Source organism: Salmo salar, chromosome 01, assembly GCF_965601325.2.
Source record: "Salmo salar chromosome 01, fSalSal1, whole genome shotgun sequence".
Taxonomy (NCBI): Eukaryota; Metazoa; Chordata; class Actinopteri; order Salmoniformes; family Salmonidae; genus Salmo; species Salmo salar.
The window spans coordinates 67,728,247-67,751,593 of record NC_138291.1 but is presented as its reverse complement, the minus strand read 5'-3'; the positions used below and the strand labels follow the sequence as shown (position 1 = coordinate 67,751,593).

The window sequence follows — 23,347 nt, the reverse complement described above, 5'->3', positions numbered from 1 at the left end:
TTCAGAGTGTGTAAAAACATAGAAAATACTGGAAAATATCTGTTAGAAACAAACAGGCCAGACTTTGGTTAAGAAGATATGTTTACATGATGTTGGGAAATTATAGATTCCATACTGTGGTTCTGCTGCCCTCTGGTGTGAGGACGTGTACCAATGTGTGTCTAGGGGAGTACAGTATAGAATGGCGTCTATGCTCAAACACTAATTTCATATGAAAAAAGCAGCTTATGACCATTTGTTTACGTTTTCAACATTTAATACATTTAATGTAGTTAAAATGAACATTGTATGGCCATAGAAACAGGGTGTTTCATATTTATTTTTAAAGATTAATAGAATAGAATAGAATAGAATAAAACTTTATTGTCCATCCAGGATGGAAATGTTTCTTTGGCATCACCTTCCATTACTTGAAGGCAACGTCATCTGATAAAATCCATTGTGTTGTTTGCTCCAATATTGTTTCTTACAGAATTATTTCACAGTGACTGCAATTGAAATGCCCAGTGGCATACAGCAGTGTTTTCCACTCTAGTCCTCAAGTACCCCCAACTGCACGTTTGTTGTAGACCTGGACAAGCCCACCTGATTCAACTTGTCTATTAATCATCAAGCCCTCAATTATTTGAATCTGTTGAGTTTGCCGAGGGCTATAACAAAAATGTGTGCTGAGGAGGGGTACTCAAGGACTGGAGATGGGAAACATGGGCATACAGTATATAAAATGATCAATCATTAGCATTGTGAAGGCTCTCTTTTCACTCTCAGTATGTGTCATGTCAAAGCTTCCCCACTAGAGGGAGTAGTCCACCTGGCTCTATCCCAGTCATTTTCCAGGAGTCTCCTACAAAAAGCGAACTCTTCACCAGCATGTAAATGCACCGCCGTCAAATGCATCATCACGAACGGCAAGCGAAAGGAAATCACAGAGGGAAACCACACAAAAATGATATCCTTTCAACTTCAAGTAGGGCTCCCGAGTGGCACAGAGGTCTAACGCACTGCATTTTAGTGCTAGAGGTGTCACTAGAGACCCTGGTTCGATTCCAGGCTATATCACAACTGGCAGTGATTGGGAGTCCCATAGGTCGGCGAACAATTGGCCCAGCGTCGGCTGGGGTAGGCTGTCACTGTAAAAAAAAAAAATTGTTCTTAACTGACTTGCCTAATTAAATAGAGGTTATTTTAAAAAGTACTAAACAGATGCATTGTTCAGTACCTCAGCCATTTTATTGTCTATACATTCGCCCATTGTGACATGCCATGTCCATGGTTTATCCCACTTGACAGTTTATCTCATAGGACTCATAGGACCATGAGGAACTTACTCCTCAGGACTGTATCCATCTCTGATTAAGACATTCCTCATGTCTCTGTCCAGTGGAAGGCCTTGTTGTCCAGGACTGTGGCCAGTTTGTGGTTGAATGGCTGGTGGAACACCTTGAGGAGGTCCCTGGTGCTGGGCAACATGGGGCCCAAGCTCCTGTCTGCTGCCCTCCGTGTGTTGGACATGGGTCTCTTGGTGAGCGCTGCCTCGATCTGCTCAGATAAAGGCCCTATGCAAAAGACAAATTGTTGTTCAATATTTTGTTTATAAATAGATTATTGTGTTTCTATCGTCTGCCTTGGTATAGGCTCTGAGATTAAATAGGCTATGATGTCACACTCCTAATCCTATTGCACAGCAATACTGTAGTATAACCATACTTTCACATACTGTCAACGCTACCGTTCTATTTACTTTCAAGCATGCTTGATTGATAAATGGTAGCCTACTATTTGTTGTGTAGCAGGAATAATTTAAACCAATTATGTCAGAAAAGGACCCACTGGGAACAGATGTCAGTTCAAATACCAGTTTTGATTTACATCCAATCAGCTTTCCACGTTGATTCAATGTCATCACATTGAATGTTTTGGTTGAAATGACATGGAAACAACATTGATTCAACCAGTTTTTGCCCAGTAGGGAGAGACATGTACTGCAATATGATTATGATTCAGGCCTATGTAATACAAGTAAAATAAACATATTAGATGACATGCTGCAATGCGATCTCCTTACCAACGGCAGATGCATCTGTTTTAATATTTTTTATTTGCTTACCATTATAATAATTCTCAAGCATCAAACACCTCCCCATTTCCCCCCAAATGAACAATAAAGCTTATTTTCTTGCAATTCAGTTGATCAACCTTCTAGAAGTTGTGTACACACATCATTTGAGATTTGTGCGGAGATATGCACACTTTCCCATCATGTTCAACATTAATATATACCAACCTTTGTGGCGCAGTCAAGGTATAGAGTATTTTTTATCCACACACACTTTTGATAAATGAGGCCCCAGATGTTGAAATGCACACAGAGGAAGAAGCAGACATGTACATGCATCAACAATATTGTGTCCTAGCGCTGAACAAACCTAGGATGTTGATGTAGAATTCAAGCTGATAACTGTGTTTTTCCAGTACGTACCCACGTTTAGGAAGTCAAAGACTTTATTTATGGTGAGTCTCAGATTGGCAGCGTAGTCTTCTAACTGCAGAACTAGGATCTGATTCCTGTGGAAGACAGTCAACCAGTCCAGCAGGAAGACAATATATAGTCCCAGGTTCAGTCTGACCTGGAGAGGACCACAACAAACACTGAACATTAGACTATCATTCCATTTACATAACTATTCTACCAAGGCTACATTGTTAAGGTGGAGAACAAGCTACATGCTATAGGAATACTGGTGATAAAGAGTTACAGCATGACTCAATAGAAGTACACAAGCTTACCTGCAGAGAGTGCTAGAGACCAACCGACAAAAGTAATTATACTTTGTAGATACAGCAGCGAGAGAGGAGGCACTGTCTGAGATTAACTACATGTTGACATCGAGTTAGGCTGAAATATTTTTTTAATTATCATAAGCTCAACAGCATGGATTCAGAAGTCAAATGTAAACAGGGAGCTACTTTAGGTCGACATCCATGACGCTGCTGTATGTCAAAGAACTTATACTTTGTTCATATTTATTTACCTTAATAGGTACACACGGATCTCCAAAGGTACTCCTCTGAACACCATGTTGGCACCAATATAATAACATTACTACCACAAATCAGGCTGAGAGGTATGTAGAACAGTGTGAACAGTAGTGTTTATCTCTGGCTGTGGGTATCATGATTTGTGCTTTTCCTATGTAAACTAGCTGTGCCCCAGGCTGTGACAGCTGCAGCCAACCTGGTATGCTACTGAGTGACGAGGGTACAGACAGAGCTAGCTCAGCTCAACCCCATGGAAATGCTGCTCGGTACATTACAGCATCTGGACGGTTTATAATTTACAGAGGTCATTTGGCAAGCCTTTACTTCGCATTGCTGTACTCTGTCCAATAAGGAAATATTTACAGCATTAAAGCTTGTGGACCCAAGGAAGGGTAGCTGCTGCATGTGCAACAGCTAATGGGGATCATCATAAACTAAACAAAGCACACATACCTGTATAAAACTGAGCCAATGTCAATGTAGTAAAATAGTTAAAACAGCAAGAAAATGTATTTTCTGAAAATAAATGACAATATTTCTAGAGACTACTTCCTAAATAACTTCCAGTAAGTGCATCTCAGTTCAATCAGTTCTGAAAGGAAACTTCACAGTTCCTCACTAATCAAATCAGTGGCATATGTCACAACACAGTTTCACCAGCCTCGAGGAAGTAGCCGTGATTTGAATAAAATATCCTATTAGACATGGAAAATAAAGGCCTGAGTTATGGATCACAATTTGGCATGGAATCAATCTAGCTAAGGCCTGGAAAATGTATCACAATTTGGCATAGACAAAGCCATCTCTGAATAACTTTGTAAGTACTTTGATGACATCCCACTGGGCAAAAACGGTTTGAATCCACATTGTTCCCATGTCATTTCAACAAAACAAAAAAATGTCATGATGCTGAATCAACGAGGATTTGCAAAAAGATTGGGTTTGTAAAAAGTCATCAACATAATGGGGATTTAGTACTTTTTGTACCCACATTTTAACCCAACTCCAATGACATGCTGACATTTTTGGTTGATTTCACATTGAATTCACATTAGCTGACAACTCAACCAAGCGTAAATCAAAACTAGACATTGAACTGCCCTTTGTGCCCTGTGGGATAATGCTCTTTTAATAAATGCGGTCAAAATGAGTGTTTCTTCTTGCTCTTGCACATTACTTCCCATCTAGACAATACACTATCCACCAAAGATAGTGACACAATAAACAGAATATTGCATTCCAATGCATTTACTTTGACTACCTATGGTAAGAGACTGTTGTACATTTCCAATGCCAGGAATAAAAATATGCATGCAGGTCGCTTTGGATAAAAGTGTCTGCTAAATGGCATATGTATTATTTTATTCATTTATATGTTCCACTCACCGGCATGGCATTGGAGAGTCTAGTATTGTAGACACAGGAACGCATTGAGCTCTCTGCTAAACAAGCCTCAAACAGCTGTAAGGATTCTGAGACCCTCTGGTCAAAGTCCTCCACTGACTTGTTAGCCATGTTGAAGTACAGGTAGTCTGAATACAACCTAAACCACAGGGAGACACAATCCAGAAAACATACTTTCATCAGATACATTGACCAAATGCACAGACATTCCTATAGTGAAAACTATGTGACAGCAAGCCCAGACATTCTCGAGTTCTACAGATGTAGGACTTAATTTGATCACCCTGGTGTGTGAGAATAGTGTATTCAATGTTTAAAAAGGATACTAAGGTTTGTAATTTCCACTTTAACATTTCAGACTTGATTTGCACAAACACAAAAGCGGATCAACCCTGACAAAAATGTCTATTAATTATAATCCACATGATAGTGTACTGCAGTTGCTGCAGGATTATTTCCTACTGTGAGAAACTGGTAAAATTATGATCCCACATCTGTACCTCTCTACTGGGTCTCTGAGCATGACGATGATTTTAGCGTTGGGCTGAACAGTGTGGATGAAGTCCTGGGCCAGGAAAGGAGGCTCCCCATCGACCCGGTTGTCATAGAGATAGCTCCAGGCTTGGTTGTCCCACATCGTGGATGCGCTTGCTTCACCTGTCAATCCAACAGAAGTGTGATGCCCATTTAAGTGATAATGCCAGAGAAGCTGGTGTTTGGAGGCAAACTGTGCAAATATATCCTCCAGACACCGGATTTGAGGGAATTATCACTTTCATACAACGGATTACCAACATATTCCTATTTTCATTAAAAACGTCATTTTTATGAATTTATTTAAACTATTTCATCCTTCCACAAGATATAGTCCCGACACAAATGTAGGGTTGCTAACCAAGCCAGCTGGTTGTTCATTATATCGGTTAGGTTGCCAGAGATGCAACCCAGTTATGAAGTCTTTTTGTTGTATGTCTTTGGATGTCACCCAGTAATTTGTTCTAAATGTTCAGCATGGCAACGTTCTTATCCCTTGCTTGCTAGCTAGCCAATTTCAGCTAACACATTCTATTTGTCACAACAGTTGTAGACCTTATCGTGAAATGCTTATTTTCAAGCCCTTGACCCACAATTCAGTTCAAGAAATGGAGATAAGAAAATATTTCCTAAATAAACTAAAGTAAAAAAAATACAAAATAAAATACAAAAGTAACAGCTCAATGTAAATAGTCTGGGTGGCCAATTGATGAATTGTTCAGCAGTCTTATGGCTTGGGGGTAGAAGCTGTTAAGGAACCTTTTGGTCCTAGACTTGGCACTCCGGTACCGCTTGCCGTGCGGTAGCAGAGAGAACAGTCTATGACTTGGGTGACTGGAGTCTTGAAAGTTCTTTGGGCCATCCTCTGATACCACCAAGTATATAGGACCTGGATGTCAGGAAGCTTGGCCCCAGTGAAGTATTGGGCTGTACGCACTACCCTCTGTAGTGCCTTACAGTCAGATGCCGAGCAGTTGCCATACAAGGCGGTGATGCAACCGGTCAGGATGCTCTTGGTGGTGTAGCTGTGGAACTTTTTGAGGATCTGGTTACCCATACCAAGTCTTTTAAGTATCCTGTGGGGGAAAAGGTGCTATCGTACCCTCTTCACAACTGTCTTGGTGTGTTTGAACCATGATAGTTCGTTGGTGATGTGGACACCAAGGAACTTGAAACTCTAGACTGGCTCCACTTCAGCCCTGTTGATGTTAATGTGGGCCTGTTCGGTCCTCCTTATCCTATAGTCCACGATCAGCGTCTTTGTCTTGCTCACATCAAGGGACAGGTTGTTGTCCTTGCACCACACTGTCAGGTCTCTGACCTCCTCCTTATAGGCTGACTCATCGTTGTCGGTGATCAGGCCTACCACTGTTGTGTCGTCAGCTAACTTAATGATGGTGTTGGAGTTGTGCTTGGCCACGTAGTCGTGGGTGAATAGGGAGTACAGGAGGGGACTGAGCACACAACCCTGAGGGGCCCCCGTGTTGAGGATCAGCATGGAAGGTGTATTGTTGTATACCCTTACCACCTGGGGGTGGCCCATCAGGAAGTCCAGGATCCAGATGCAGAGGGAGGAGTTTAGTCCCAGGGTCCTTAGCTTACTGATCAGCTTTGTGGGCACTATGGTGTTGAATGTTGAGCTGTAGTTAACCTCACTAGGGTAGGGGGCACTATTTTCATCTCCGGATGAAAAGCATGCCGAAAGTAAACTGCCTGCTACTCAGGCCCAGAAGCTAGGATATGCATATAATTGGTAGATGTGGATAGAAAACACTCTACAGTTTCCAAAACTGTTAGAATAATGTCTGTGAGTATAACCTGTTTAGGATAGGGGGAAGTATTTTCACGGCCGGATAAAAAACGTACCCAATTTAATCTGGTTATTACTCCTGCCCAGAAACTAGAATATGCATATAATTATTTTATTTGGATAGAAAATACCCTAAAGTTTCTAAAACTTTTTGAATGGTGTCTGTGAGTATAACAGAACTCATATGGCAGGCCAAAACCTGAGAAGATTCCATACAGGAAGTGCCCTCTCTGACCATTTCTTGGCCTTCTATAGCCTCTTTATGGAAAATAGAGGATCTCTGCTGTAACGTGACATTTTCTAAGGCTCCCATAGGCTCTCAAAAGGCACCAGAACGGGGAATGATGGCTCTGCAGTCCCTGGGCGAAAAACAGTAGGGGATTTGGAAAGTGGTCGATCTGAGAACAATGACACGGGCGTGCGCGTGCATGTGACGACTCCATTTTACTTCTTTCAGTCTTTGAACGGATACGTCTCCCGGTCAGAATATTATCGCTATTTTACGAGGAAAATCCCATAAAAATTGATTTTAAACAGCGTTTGACATGCTTCGAAGTACGGTAATGGAATATTTTGAAATTTTCTGTCACGATACGCGCCGGCGCGTCACCCTTCGGATAGTTTCTTGAACGCAAGAACAAAACGCCGCTATTTGGATATAACTATGGATTATTTGGAACCAAAACAACATTGGGTGTTGAAGTAGAAGTCCTGGGAGTGCATTCTGACAAAGAACAGCAAAGGTAATCCAATTTTTCTTATTGTAAATCTGAGTTTGGTGAGTGCCAAACTTGGTGGGTGTCAAAATAGCTAGCCATGATGGCCGGGCTATCTACTCAGAATATTGCAAAATGTGCTTTCACCGAAAAGCTATTTTAAAATCGGACATAGCGAGTGCATAGAGGAGTTCTGTATCTATAATTCTTAAAATAATTGTTATGTTTTTTGTGAACGTTTATCGTGAGTAATTTAGTAAATTCACCGGAAGTGTTCGGTGGGAATGCTAGTTCTGAACGTCACATGCTAATGTAAAAAGCTGTTTTTTGATATAAATATGAACTTGATTGAACAAAACATGCATGTATTGTATAACATAATGTCCTAGGAGTGTCATCTGATGAAGATCATCAAAGGTTAGTGCTGCATTTAGCTGTGGTTTTGGTTTTTGTGACATTATATGCTAGCTTGAAAAATGGGTGTCTGATTATTTCTGGCTGGGTACTCTCCTGACATAATCTAATGTTTTGCTTTCGTTGTAAAGCCTTTTTGAAATCGGACAGTGTGTTTAGATAAAGGAGAGTCTTGTCTTTAAAATGGTGTAAAATAGTCATATGTTTGAAAAATTGAAGTTTTGGGATTTTCGAGGAATTTGTAATTCGCGCCACGCCCTATCATTGGATATTGGAGTGGTGTTCCGCTAGCGGAACATCTAGATGTAAGAGGATAAATGAGAGTCTTGTCTTTAAAATGGTGTAAAATAGTCATATGTTTAAAAAATGGAAGTTTGGGGATTTTTGAGTAGTTTGTAATTCACGCCACGCTCTATCACTGGATATTGGCGAGGTGTTCCGCTAGCGGAACATCTAGATGTAAGAGGTTAACAGAACTGATATGGCAGGCAAAAACCTGAGGAAAATCCATCCAGGAAGTGCCATTATTTTGAAAGGCTGTTTTTCCAATGAAAGCCTATCCACCATTTAAAGGGATAGGACCCAGATTCCGTTCCCTGTGGCTTCCACTAGTTGTGAACAGTCTTTAGACATTGTTTCAGGCTTTTATTCTGAAAAATGAGGGAGAATGACCACTTTGAGTGAGTGGATAGTGGGATGTCCCCAGAGTTGTGTCTGCGTGCTACCGAGACCGCGCCTTTCTTGTTTTTCTTTTATATTGACGAAGCTATTGTCCGGTTGAAATATTATCGATTATTTAGGCTAAAAACAACCTGAGGATTGATTATAAACATCATTTGACATGTTTCTAAAAACTTTACCGGGACTATTTGGGATTTTTGTCTGCCTGTTGTGACTGCCTTTGAGCCATTGGATTACTGAACAAAACGCGCCAACAAAACGGAGGTTTTTGGATATAAAGAGGGACTTTATCGAACAAAACTAACATTTATTGTGTAACTGGGAGTCTTGTGAGTGCAACCATACAAAGATCATCAAAGGTAAGTGATTCATTTTATTGCTATTTCTGACTTTTGTGACTAGTCTACTTGGCTGGTAACTGTATGTAATGTTTTGTGTGCTGGGCGCTGTCCTCAGATAATCACATGGTATGCTTTCGCCGTAAAGCCTTTTTGAAATCTGACACTGCGGTTGGATTAACAAGAAGTTCATCTTTAAGCCAATGTATAACACTTGTATGTTTTATGAATTTTTATTATGAGTATTTCTGTTTTTGAATTTGGTGCTCTGCAATTTCACCGGATGTTGGCCAGGTGGGACGGTAGCGTCCCACACCTCCTAGAGAGGTTAATGAACAGCATTCTAACATAGGTGTTTCTTTTGTCCAGGTGGGAAAGGGCAGTATGGAGTGCAATTGAGATTGCGTCATCTGTGGATCTGTTGGGGCGGTATGTGAATTGGAGTGGGTCTAGGGTTTCCAGCATGATGGTGTTGATGTGAGCCATGACCAGCCTTTCAAAGCACTTCATCACTACCGACGTGAGTGCTACGGGGCGGTAATCATTTAGGCAGGTTACCTTCGCTTTCTTGGGCACAGGGACTATGGTGGTCTGTTTGAAACATGTAGGTATTACAGACACGGTCAGGGAGAGGTTTAACATGTCAGTGAAGACACATGCCAGTTGGTTCACTCATGCTTTGAGTACACGTCCTGGTAATCCATCTGGCCCTGCGGCTTTGAGAATGTTGACCTGTTAAAAGGTCTTGCTCACATCGGCTACGGAGAGTGTGATCACACAGTCGTCCAGAACAGCTGGTGTTCTGATGTATGCTTCAGTGTTGCTTGCCTCGAAGCGAGCATGAAAGGCATTTAACTCATCTGGTAGGCTCGCGTCACTAGGCAGCTCACGAATGGGTTTCCCTTTGTCGTCCGTAATATTTTTCAAGCCCTGCCACATCTGACGAGCGTCAGAACCAGTGTAAGATTCAATCTTAGTCCTGTATTGATGCTTTGCCTGTTTGATGGTTCGTCTGAGGGCATAGTGGGATTTTTTATATGTGGATTAGAGTCCCACTCCTTAAAAGCAACAGCTCCAGCCTTTAACTCGGTGCGGCTTTTGCCTGTAATCCATGGATTCTGGTTGGGAAATGTACGTATGGTCACTTTGGAGACGACGTCGCTGATGCACTTATTGATGAAGCTGTGACTGAGATGGTATACTCCTCAACGCCATTGGATGAATCCCGGAACATATTCCAGTCTATGCTAGCAAAACAGTACTGTAGCGTAGCATCCACATCATCTGACCACTTCCATATTGAGCGAGTCACTGGTACTTCCTGCTTCATTTTGTGGTGGTAAATAGACGGCTACGAAAAATATAGATGAGAACTCTCTTGTTAGATAGTGTGGTCTACAGCTTATCATGAGATACTCTACCTCAGGTGAGCAATACCTCGAGACACACACCCCCACCCCTCGTCTTACCAGACGTAGCTGCTCTGTCCTGCTGATGCACAGAGAAGCCAGCCAGCTCTATAATATTTAGTCGTTCAGCCACGTCTCGTTGAAACATAAGATATTATACTTTTTAATCTCCTGTTGGTAGGATAGTCTTAATCATAGATCATCCTGTTTGTTTTCCAGAGGGTAGGGGTGGTTTACCTACTCGTCTGTGAATTCTTACGAGGCACCCTGCCCTCTTCCCCCTTTTCCTCCTTTTCTTCACGCTGATGACAGGGATTTGGGCCTTGTCTTGACAAAGCAGTATATCCTTCGTGTCGGAGTCATTAAAGAAAAAACTCTTCTTCCAGTTCGAGGTGAGTAATCGCTGTTCTGATATCCAGAAGCTCTTTTCGTTCATAAGAGATAGTAGCAGCAACATTATGTACAAAATGAGTTACAAACACTGCGAAAAAACTAACAAAATAGCACAATTGGTTCGGAGCTGTAAAACAGCAGCCATCCCCTCCAGCGCCATTATTGGTCCATCTAAACTGCTGAGAAGTGTATGTTCCATGACCAAAAATATAGTATTTTTAGCTGTTTGAAGCTGGTGTTCAAAACCGCAAGTAAAGATGCAAAAACAAAACTTAAGAACTGGAATCATAGAAATAAATAGTGCACTAAGAACAGATCTACCGCTTCTTAGACTTGCTGTCAATGAGAATAATAAATCTAGAACACACATTTCTATGTGAATTTGGTCTGGTCGCCCAAAAAGTAACATATTGCAGCTTTATGTTTTCATGTACCGGAAAAAAATCTAAAGTTCAATGTGTTTAAATCGCATTTTCACAAACTGTTGCGTTAAATAGCAAATGTACCTAATCTAGTCTTGTCCCGTGCTCTCTAGCCAACAGCTTGCAGATACAGTGTGGGTAGGCTCTGCGGGTAGGTTAATCTACTTGATGAGATTGTTATGGATAAGAGCAAGAATATTTGTATTTGTCAAACAGCACTCAAGCATCGATCTTCATGTCACCAGAATAAGACCCTCAACATTTATTGGAAATCAGCATCATGCTCATACTGTGCACTTTCACCACCCTGTGAAGTTCATCATTTATTTAATCTATAGCCTAATAAATGCATGGTTTCTCGAGTCGTAGTGGGAGGAGGACCACACACCATGTCATCATGTAACTCAGTTTACTTCGATATGATGGTTAATATATCAGTATTTGCACATAAAGGCATTTCCACCACCATTTCTCGCATAAAACATTTTACCGACACAAAAAGATCCCACCATGTCGAACAAACAAATTATCTGTCTGCATTTATGCAATTGTACCGAAACTTCCTGCTTCTATCACAGCTGTCGTGATTTTTCTTTTTTACAGTAAAAACTGTTGATGAAAATGTGCTTAATGAGCTCAGACTTGATTTGCACCTGGCATAGAAAATGTGCCAGGACACTGTTCAGAGGAGCTAGCCAACTACACAACAACACAATCACTTCAAACTGAAGCTGGAAAGATAGCAAACTAGATGCAGTTTGTTTCTTTTTTTTCTGCTTTTGTATTGACATGTCTTTGTATATATCCATAAAAAGGATGCTGATCCATGATTTCGACTGGCTAAAAAAATCCTCTTGCCTGTCTGTCTCATCCTGACTCCCGGCAAGTTCATTACTCTGGGACAGCTGGAGATCAAATTTCAATATTGAAACAATGTTGCAAATGTCGGAGAAACAGACAGCAAGGTTTATAGAAATCTCTGCTGTTGAAAACCAAATTCTAGTCTAAAAGACATGGGAGATAATGTCTATATGCTTTTTATAGAGGAGATCAACTTTAGAAATTGTCTGGCTGGACTGATGAGACAATGGATTGTGCAGTGAGATGCAACAGTGAATAGGCATTTGAAAATCATAGCCTTGTGGAAAAGACACCGGCTAGAACATGGTTTTAACCAATCAGCATCCATGATTAGACCCACCTGTTGTATAATGTCATATCACTTAAAAGTGAATATAACACAGCAGTAGTAGCCTCCTACATAACACTGAATCTTATGTTGGCTTTATCAAATTAAATATGTCAAAATCTTAAATGTCCATAGGAGAGGAGAAAATAAGTATTCTGGTGTTAATCAGGGTCACATTCCTGCTCCAATATGTTAAAAGGTTCTGAATTGGCAGTGAATACTGAATGACGTTTGTAAAAGGGTTCAAAGATGGCGCCGGAGGGTATGGCTGGTGTCTTATTGGCTCTTAACCAACCATGCTATTTTGTTTGTCTTTTCGTGTTGTTCGTAACTTGTTTTGTACGTAATGTTGCTGCTACCATCTCTTATGACCGAAAAGAGCTCCTGGACATCAGAACTGGGATTACTCACCTCAAGTTGGACAAGGAGTTCTTCTTCAATGAGTCGGACGCGAGGGATATACTACGGATGCCCGACCAGGCCCAGATCCCCGTGATTCGCTGGAAAAGAAGAAGTAGGTTTCGCGGAAAGAGATCGGGATGCCTTGTGAGGATCAGGCAATGAGTGGCTAATCTGCCCTTGCTCACGTTCAATCGCTGGAAAATAAATGGGACAAGCTGAAAGCATGTATATCCTACTAACGGGACATTAAATATCTTATGTTTCACCGAGTCGTGGCTGAACAACGACATTAAGAACATACAGCTGGCGGGTTATACACTATATCGGCAGGACGGAACAGCCTCTGGTAAGACACGGGGCGGGAGCCTATGCATTTATGTAAACAACAGCTGGTGCATGATATCGATGGAAGTCACAAGGTTTTGTTCGCCTGAGGTAGAGTATCTCATGATAAGATGAAAACCACACTATCTACCGAGAGAGTTTTCATCTGTAATTTTCGTAGCTGTCTACATACCACCACAGACAAAGACTGGCACTAAAACCGCACTCAATGAGCTGTATTCTGCCATAAGCAAACAGGAAAACGCTCATCCAGAGGCAGCGCTCCTAGTAGGCAGGCAAACTTCAATCCGTTTTACCTCATTTCTGTCAGCATGTTAAATGTGCAACCAGAGGGAAAAAAATTCTAGACCACCTTTACTCCACACACCGAGACACTTACAAAGCTCTCCCTCGCCCTCCATTAGGCAAATCTGACCATAACTCTATCCTCCTGATTCCTGCTTACAAGCTAAAATTAAAGCAGGAAGCACCAGCGACTAGGTCTATAAAAAAAGTGGTCAGATGAAGTAGATGCTAAACTACAGGACTGTTTTGCTAGCACAGAATGGAATACGTTCCGGGATTCTTCCGATGGCATTAAGAAGTACACCACATCAGTCACTGGCTTTATCAATAAGTGCATCGAGGACATCGTCAAACCACAGTGACTGTACGTACATACCCCAACCAGAAGCATGACAGCATCAGCTGTTCCAGACAACTGTGTGATCACGCTCTCCACGGCCGATGTGAGTAAGACCTTTAAACATGTCAAAATTCACAAGGCCGCTGGGCCAGACAGATTACCAGGACGTGTACTCCGAGCATGCGCTGACCAACTGGCAAGTGTTTTCACTGACATTTTCAACCTCTCCCTGTCTGAGTCTGTAATACCAACATGTTTCAAGCAGACCACCATAGTCCCTGTGCCCAAGAAAGCGAAGGTAACCTGCCTAAATGACTACCGACCCACAGCACTCACATCTGTAGCCATGAAATGCTTTGAAAGGCTGGTCATGGCTCACATCAACACCATTATCCCAGAAACCCTAGACCCACTCCAATGTGCATACCGCCCCAACAGATCCACAGATGATGCAATCTCTATTGCACTGCACACTGCCCTTTCCCACCTGGACTAAAGGAACACCTATGTGAGAATGCTATTCACTGACTACAGCTCAGAGTTCCACACCATAGTGCCCTCAAAACTCATCACTAAGCTAAGGTCCCTGGGACTAAACACCTCCCTCTGCAACTGGATCCTGGATTTCCTGACGGGCCATCCCCAGGTGGTAAGGGTAGGAAACAACACATCCACCATGCTGATCCTCAACACGGGGTCCCCGTGCTCAGTCCCCTCCTGTACTCCCTGTTCATTCACGACTGCACGGCCAGGCACAACTCCAACACCATCATTGACTTTGCTGACGACAAAACAGTGGTAGGCCTGATCTCCGACATCGATGAGACAGCCTATAGGGAGGAGGTCAGAGACCGGGTGCAAAGACAAGAACCTCTCCCTCAACGTGATCAAGACAAAGGAGATGATTGTGGACTACAGGAAAAGGACGACCGAGCACGACCCCATTCTCATTGACGGGGCTGTATTGGAGCAGGTTGAGACCTTCAAGTTTCTTTGCGTCCACATCACCAACAAACTAACATGGTCCAAGCACACCAAGACAGTCGTGAAGAGGGCACGACAAACCTATTCCTCCTCAGGAGACTGAAAAGATTTGGCATGGGTAATCAGATCCTCAAAAGGTTTTACAGCTGCACCATTGAGACCATCCGGACGGGTTGCATCACTGCCTGGTATGGCAACTGCTTGGCCTCCGACCGCAAGGCACTACAGAGGGAAGTTTGTACAGCCCAGTACATAACCGTGGCCAAGCTTCCTGCCATCCAGGACCTCTATACCAGGCAGTGTCAGAGGAAGGCCCTAAAAATTGTAAAAGACTCCAGCAACCCTAGTCATAGACTGTTCTCTCTGCTACCGCTTCGCAAGCGGTACCGGAGCACCAAGTCTAGGTCCAAGAGGCTTCTAAACAGCTTCTACCCTCACGCCATAAGACTCTAGAACAGCTAATCAAATGGCTACCAATACTATTTGCATTGCCCCCCCTACTGCTACTCTCTGTTATTATCTATGCATAGCCACTTTAATAACTCTACCTACATGTACATAATTACCTCAACACCGGTGCCCCTGCACATTGACACAGTACCGGTACCCCCTGTATATAGCCCCACTATTGTTATTTACTGCTGCTCTTTAATTATTTGTTAGTCTTACCTCTTACTTTTTGGGGGTTTTTCTTGAAACTACATTTTTTTTTTACATTTTAGTCATTTAGCAGACACTCTTATCCAGAGCGACTTACAGTAGTGAATGCATAAATTTCATACATTTTTTTTCTTTTTTACATACTGGTCCCCCGTGGGAATCAAACCCACAACCCTGGCATTGCAAACACCATGCTCTACCAACTGAGCCACAAGGGAGCAACTACATTGTTGGTTAAGGGCTTGTAAGTAAGCATTTCACTGTAAGGTTGACACCTGTTGTATTTGACGCATGTGACAAATAACATTTGATTTGAATCACACAACACCTCCTCCTCACATAAACGTATACATAATATATATATACTGCTCAAAAAAATAAAGGGAACACTAAAATAACACATCCTAGATCTGAATGAATGAAATAATCTTATTAAATACTTTTTTCTTTACATAGTTGAATGTGCTGACAACAAAATCACACAAATAATCAATGGAAATCCAATTTATCAACCCATGGAGGTCTGGATTTGGAGTCACACTCAAAGTTAAAGTGGAAAACCACACTACAGGCTGATCCAACTTTGATGTAATGTCCTTCAAACAAGTCAAAATGAGGCTCAGTAGTGTGTGTGGCCTCCACGTGCCTGTATGATCTCCCTACAACGCCTGGGCATGCTCCTGATGAGGTGGCGGATGGTCCTGAGGGATCTCCTCCCAGACCTGGACTAAAGCATCCGCCAACTCCTGGACAGTCTGTGGTGCAACGTGGCGTTGGTGGATGGAGCGAGACATGATGTCCCAGATGTGCTCAATTGGATTCAGGTCTGGGGAACGGGCGGGCCAGTCCATAGCATCAATGCCTTCCTCTTGCAGGAACTGCTGACACACTCCAGCCACATGAGGTCTAGCATTGTCTTGCATTAGGAGGAACCCAGGGCCAGCCGCACCAGCATATGGTCTCACAAGGATCTCATCTCGGTACCTAATGGCAGTCAGGCTACCCAAAGAAATGCCACCCCACACCATGACTGACCCACCGCCAAACCGGTCATGCTGGAGGATGTTGCAGGCAGCAGAACGTTCTCCACGGCATCTCCAGACTCTGTCACGTCTGTCACATGTGCTCAGTGTGAACCTGCTTTCATCTGTGAAGAGCACAGGGCGCCAGTGGCGAATTTGCCAATCTTGGTGTTCTCTGGCAAATGCCAAACGTCCTGCACGGTGTTGGGCTGTAAGCACAACCCCCACCTGTGGACGTCGGGCCCTCATACCACCCTCATGGAGTCTGTTTCTGATCGTTTGAGCAGACACATGCACATTTGTGGCCTGCTGGAGGTCATTTTGCAGGGCTCTGGCAGTGCTCCTCCTGCTCCTCCTTGCACAAAGGCGGAGGTAGCGGTCCTGCTGCTGGGTTGTTGCCCTCCTACGGCCTCCTCCACTTCTCCTGATGTACTGGCCTGTCTCCTGGTAGCGCCTCCATGCTCTGGACACTACACTGACAGACACAGCAAACCTTCTTGCCACAGCTCACATTGATGTGCCATCCTGGATGAGCTGCACTACCTGAGCCACTTCTGTGGGTTGTAGACTCCGTCTCATGCTACCACTAGAGTGAAAGCACCGCCAGCATTCAAAAGTGACCAAACATCAGCCAGGAAGCATAGGAACTGAGAAGTGGTCTGTGGTCCCCACCTGCAGAACCACTCCTTTATTGGGGGTGTCTTGCTAATTGCCTATAATTTCCACCTGTTGTCTATTCCATTTGCACAGCAGCATGTGCAATTTATTGTCAATCAGTGTTGCTTCCTAAGTGGACAGTTTGATTTCACAGAAGTGTGATTGACTTGGAGTTACATTGTGCTGTTTAAGTGTTCTCTTTATTTTTTTTATTTACACACAAACACACACACACACACACACACACACACAGAGAGAGAGAGAGTAAGACGGCATCCTCCATGACTAACTTTCTTGAAAAGAGTGAAGATGCCAGCCTCTACGATTAACTTTGTTGAGTGCAACCCAAGAGTTTATAAAGACTTTCAAATTATCTAAATTATTATTCAAGATGTGTCCTGTATATATAAATGACCTACAGTACATATATGACGACCTGTGTGTTACCTGTGATGAGGTGTCGCTGGCTGTCGTCTCCAGAGGTATTCCCCAGTATTCCCTGCTGGATGTGGTAGGCAGCCAGGTCAAAAAGGTCCAGGTAGTCCTCCACAGGGAAGCGCTCCAGGAGGCCGTCTTTAAGATGGATGATACCTGCACAACAAGGGAAAACAACATCATGGTCAATGACTTCATCATTCAATCTTATTTTACTACCACTTCCATCTATGATCTATAATAACTCTAGACCCTCTCAAAAGCAAATCATATTTTTCAACAAAACTTCTCTGCCAGCGTAAGGTGATAATTTTGACTGTAAGTTCCTTCCATATTTTCACACCAGTCAGAGCTCAGAGAAGATTAAGACCTCCGACTATGTCGCCACAGGAGACCCGATGTAGCTGCCTTTCTGATCCATTGTCAGCAGAAAGATCAACATCTTCAACCATTTCCCCCACTGCTTTGAACGCCCACATATCCACTTGGCGATGGAGTCGGCAATCAATGCACTCTGTGTGATCTACAGTATGGCTCTCCTTAGAGTGTGATCCGACACCTACGCTGCCTCTCAGACTCTACCATGAAGCATTCTATTCAATTAAAGGAATTACAACAGACACTAGGCTGGAGGGGCTGGACCTGGTCTCATCTATCACCCGCACACTACAGTAGAGGCCTAGAACAACACTTACTCACCCTGTACAAAGGTATTGAAAAATAACTGTAGGGGAAATTATAAGCGGAGATGATCAAAACAGAGGGAACTCTTTGGGTTTTCATTCAGTTATATTGTTACTAGTGTACATCATGTACATTTAGGCACAGTCATTGGGAAAAGAGGCACAATGTATTATCTCAAAATATATGTAATATGAATATTAATAGAAATAAGTTCATCCACACATTACTGGTGGTTCCCCCTGGAAATGTATTTTGGCAGGGTGAAAAGTCTGTTGAGGCCAATGTAAAGGTTTTCCATCCAAATCAATGGAAGTCAAATTCTTTGGGCAGCTCTATCTACGTGAAGACAGGGGGACTAGGGCTTACCAAACCTTTTCCTTGTCCACCAGTGGGGCTCTTTCATGGTGGTGAACTTGACCTCCGGGTGTAGCAGCAGTCGGTGAAACAGGTCCGTTGTGCCACATTTGGGCTGGCCAATGATGTAGAAATAGGGCAGACAGCGCAGGCGGTATTGCTTGTCGTCGACACTGTGGGACAAGTGTTCCTGGAAATTATTCCTCAGGTAGTCACAGACAGTCCGGAAGCTCTTGGAGCGAACTGCATACAAGTTTTTCCTGTAAGGATCCACTTTGGTTTTCCCAGAGAGCTCCTCATACCAGCATGGACTCTTGATATTGGGGAGGAACTGACGAGGAATAATGGAAAACAACTGGGAAGTGCAAAACAGATACAACGTCAAATACTTTTCAAACAGTCCTAGACAATGTAATGATGCTATTATCTTAATTGATATTATGATTGAAAGAATTTCTGCACTGAAACAAAATAGCACACATGAAACAACAGGCCAGACACATACTCACATGAGAGTCACTATTGACAACGTCCTTCAGAAGAGGCAGCTTCCTTGGGCTGAACTCAAGCTTAGCTGTAATGCACTTCACCAGGAGCTTAATGTTGACATAGTCCTTGGTAGAGGACAGGTTAGGGGAGATGGTGCTGCTGGGGTTGACTATAGCACTGAGGTGGAACGGTGGCGGTGTCAGCATCAGACCCTTTTTATCCAAGGTCAAGACGTAAGAAGCCATGATGAGGAAGGTCAACGTCAGTCCGAGCAGGAAGCTGATAACCTTGACCTTTGTGACACTCCTCAGGGGGCCCAATGGCCACAGAGGAACCCGGCTCACCTCCAGGACACTGGTCAGGCTTATGTGACCGTCATCCACATCGTCCAAACAAGGCATTGTGGGTCTTTTCCTGTAGTTGTCAACTTCCATTGGGCAGAGTTGGCCATATTTGTAGTCCGTTTGAAGAATGGCACCATTTTTGTAGTCTGTAAGAGACATTATGTAGACAGGATGGAACAGGGCTGTGGAGAGGGGGATGCAGATGTCAGAGGGGAGGGATCGGGGCCGTCAAGGCACATCTATTGTGGGATGGGAGGTGTGTGGAGGAGCAGTAGAGGGTTTATCCATCATGGCTGCTCCAAATGTTGCTGTAGGCACAACAGGTACTGTAGCACCACAGTCTGGCCTTCAGTAGTGTTCTCCTGTCAAACCAGAGATAATTATATTTCTTTTTTAACCGTTTTTAAAACAGAGGAACATTTTGAACACTGAAATGGTCAATTATTCTGTGATTGGTTTTCCCCTTCAATGGTGTAGTGTTTTGTGGACTTTGTCATAAACAGCTCACAGCTGAATTAATGTAACATTAATTCTGCGTCCTCCACTAGCAAGTCTGACCCCTCTAATTACTTATCACAACCTCTCAGGAAGCTCATAGCAGAGAGTGTGTTCTTGTCGGGTAATGCTTTCCTGCTTTAGGTATAAGGATCAAACAGTGGGTACAAAAGCTTCCAAGGTGAAAGCAAAATGGTCTGTCTGTACCTTCATCTTCTGAATTTAGGGCTTATTTATCAAAGTCCTTTGCCTATAGGCTAAAATAAACCTTAACATTTTAGAACACATTTCCCTCTATTCTACGGGTAAATGAAAGGTTGATCCAAGAAAATGTTATGATTTGGAGATTAAAGGTTTTCTTGTGACATCAACAGTACTATTGATACAGGTGGACAAGCAGCGCGGCAGTCTTTTAGATAGAGAATGCAAGTATTATTACTGGACCTGTGTGCTGAATCATTCCAGACACAGGACTGACAAAATTCTTTAAAAACACTTCCATCACACTTCCTGGAACCATAAATCATTCTGTTTTCTTTTCTTTCCAGAGTTTATACAAATGAACAATCCCTCTGGATGTTGAAATGAAATCCCAGCCCAGTAACAGTGAATTACACTTGGTACATTCAATGAATTTACAGTGTTATTCCTCATTGCATTATGGTTGTTCTATCATTAAACAGAGGCCACTAAACACTTCAGTGATTTTAAATAGTCACATATTTCTAGCACTGGCTGTCAAAAATGTTAGGTTACACTCTACTTGAGCGATGTGTCATCATACAACCTATAACATACAGCAATTATAAATAGATTTAGTTAAAAGGCTTATTCAATGTGGGGTAGAGTGGGGTAAGTTGAGCAATTTCTTACATTCAGCATCACTCCCTCAAGGGATATATAGTATCCTTTCTAACAAAGATTTCTACATATATTTCAGGATGTTGTGCATCCCTAGAAATAATCGGAATTTGTGTAAATATTAGTTTTGAGAACATATCTTGTCCAAAAAAAGTGGCCACTTGGCACAATTTACCACAGGTATGGTGTAAGTTGAGCCACGGGGCAGGGTAAGTTAAGCCACCTACAAATCTGTACTGAATAAAATATGACCACTACCTTTATAAAACAATATCTATCTTTATTTCCCAAAAACAATTCATCACAACCACAATCACTTTTTTGTCTTTTAATAATTTTAAGCATCTTTTAACACAGGCTTAACACCTAACAAACACTGTCATTTTTTTTACACCTTTAACATAGTCCAGGCCCTTTTGTTATCTCATATCCCAAGGATAATGCCTTGCATTACGCCTTGGAAGAAAACACTTCAATTTGCTCAACCATTGGCTCAACTTATACCAAGCAATCATTTTTACTATATTAGCCCACACAGCCACAATAATGCACTTTCATGCTAGGTTTAGAACCTCATATTGAGACCCCAACTGATGTATAGAACAATCTTAAAATTATCTACATTGGTTTAGATACAAGTATCATGAAACCTCTAACACAATACATTCATTTGAGTTGGTAAAAATAATTTTTTTATCTAACTTGCTTACCACTTTTTCTGTGTGGTTTCTTCCTTCACATACTCCATGAAATGATGACCTCTTCCTAAATATTTGGTCAAATAATTAATTCTGTGCATAGTGTCCTTGAAACAAGAGTGGCTCAACTTACCCCTTTGACTCAGCTCACCTCTTTGGCTCAACATACCCCTTTGGCTCAACTTACCCCTTTGGCTCAACTTACCCCACTCTCCCCTATCATTATGTGATGGTCTATAGCCTATGAAGGTTTGTATCCTATTTTCAAGGTCTCAGCTGAATGTGTTCTTCTCCTGGTCCTGCTGTTGCTGATGAAGGAAGGAAGGGGGTCTCCTGTCCTCTCTTTAAAGCTTGTGGAAGGTTATTGTCTGCCAGAGCCAGCAGCCAACATCCCAAACTGTAGGCTTGATTTCTGAAGAGAGACGACAAGAAGAGGGGGGAGAGGGCAAGACCAGCATTATTAACCCCATGGGAATAAAAGCGTCTGGAATCGATCTGTGACGGAACTTGTGTGGGAAACAGGCAGAGTGTGGAATGGAACGATTGATAAAGTAACACACACCCCCAGTGATTTATACCATAACCTAAAATCCTTGTGTATATCCTAACATATGTTTGTATCCCCCATGAGTGCTCAATGTTCCAAAAGTTTATGTGAGTCAATATTACTCACAATGTCTATATGCTTTTGAGCTGAGTTAAAAATACAACGACTCAAACAATGCTATGTGTTTGAGGTCATCTCCACAAGGTGTAGGTCCAGTATGCAGTATCCAGCAAGCAAGCAGAGCATACATAAACTGTGTCTATGGGATGAGAGGACAGTGGTGGTACTGGTACTGGTGGGGATGGTGGAAGGAGAGGAGATTTAAAGATGAAAGCTGGAATATTCAACCCTGCTTGGTCCTGTCTTTGGCAGATATCTGGGTCAGAGTGAGTCTTTTGGTGAGGTGATGATTTGGCATGCCTCCTTTGCAGAGATTTCAGGGAGTCAAATCCAAGAGTTTGTTTAGTCTACACACACAAACACAGCTTGAGAGTTGGCACTCACCAACTGCTCTCTTCTGTGTGTTTGTGTTGTTGGAGGGTTGAGGGTCAGTGCGGGGTGGCATACTCCGTAGCATCTCATTCATAGTTTGGCTGTGTGCTGCTGTCCTGATTCTAAGATTCTGCTAACACACACACGTATGCACGCACGCATTACAATTTCGATAGTCATCACTGCAACCTGTATCAAAAGGTTGGCTGGACTTTGCTAATGACCCGTAGATCTATACATTACTCCCTTTTTGTTTACAAGGTTTAGTTTTAATACACCGTATTGCTATAAATGTCAACTCTACCCTCGCTCCGGCGCTCGACGTCGTTTACTAACCACCGGTCCTGGCAACCCTCATTACGCACACCTGCGCCCCATCACTACCATGATTACTTCTCCTTTATCTAGCACTCCCTAGCATCACCGTTCAGGCAGTATTGGTTCTGTATTCATGTCCAGACGAGTCTCTTGTTTTGTATCGCTCTATGTTCTCTATTAAACTCACCAACTGCACCTGCTTCCTGACTCCCAGCGTCATTGTTACAGAATACTGCCTCAACAAATGGAAGCAGCGGGGAATCAAGACCTCCCAGATGGTCGGCAAACAGGGACATCTACTTCGTCAACACCGCAACCAGCTGGAGCATCAGGGGTTCGGCTATGGATGAAGTCCTCCGCGTTCCTCAACGTCTCGACATTACCCGTGGGGCGTCACATCCAACAAGCGGAGGATTCTCTACCACGAGTCGACCCAGCGAGCCAGCACCCCAGCTGATCCAGCAGTCCACCCAGATCAGCGATGCCCATTTGTCCCTCCCGGACAAATATGACGGGACTCCATCCAAATGCCGTGGCTTCCTACAGCGGGGATCCCACTATTTTGCTCATCAGATGGGAGCCCCCA

The 23,347-nt window shown here is 42.9% G+C and overlaps 1 protein-coding gene across 2 annotated transcripts in view; it reads right to left on the bottom strand.

The window, feature by feature from the left end:
- Positions 1 to 234: 234 nt before the first annotated feature.
- LOC106607484 (carbohydrate sulfotransferase 15) overlaps positions 235 to 23,347 on the bottom strand; it is a 50,260-nt gene continuing 27,147 nt past the window's right edge. The window contains exons 2-10 of one of the 2 annotated variants that reach the window (XM_014204488.3): positions 21,610 to 21,816; positions 19,027 to 19,712; positions 18,530 to 18,872; positions 17,492 to 17,635; positions 4,944 to 5,100; positions 4,426 to 4,582; positions 2,480 to 2,627; positions 1,329 to 1,556; positions 235 to 1,130 (exon numbers count right to left, since the gene is read on the bottom strand). In XM_014204488.3, the coding sequence (XP_014059963.2) occupies positions 1,366 to 1,556; positions 2,480 to 2,627; positions 4,426 to 4,582; positions 4,944 to 5,100; positions 17,492 to 17,635; positions 18,530 to 18,872; positions 19,027 to 19,509 (1,623 nt within the window). In that variant the 5' untranslated portion in view covers positions 19,510 to 19,712; positions 21,610 to 21,816 and the 3' untranslated portion in view covers positions 235 to 1,130; positions 1,329 to 1,365. Of the gene's footprint in view, positions 1,557 to 2,479; positions 2,628 to 4,425; positions 4,583 to 4,943; positions 5,101 to 17,491; positions 17,636 to 18,529; positions 18,873 to 19,026; positions 19,713 to 21,609; positions 21,817 to 23,347 lie in introns of both variants that reach the window. The other variant, XM_014204482.3, reaches the window with a different exon arrangement.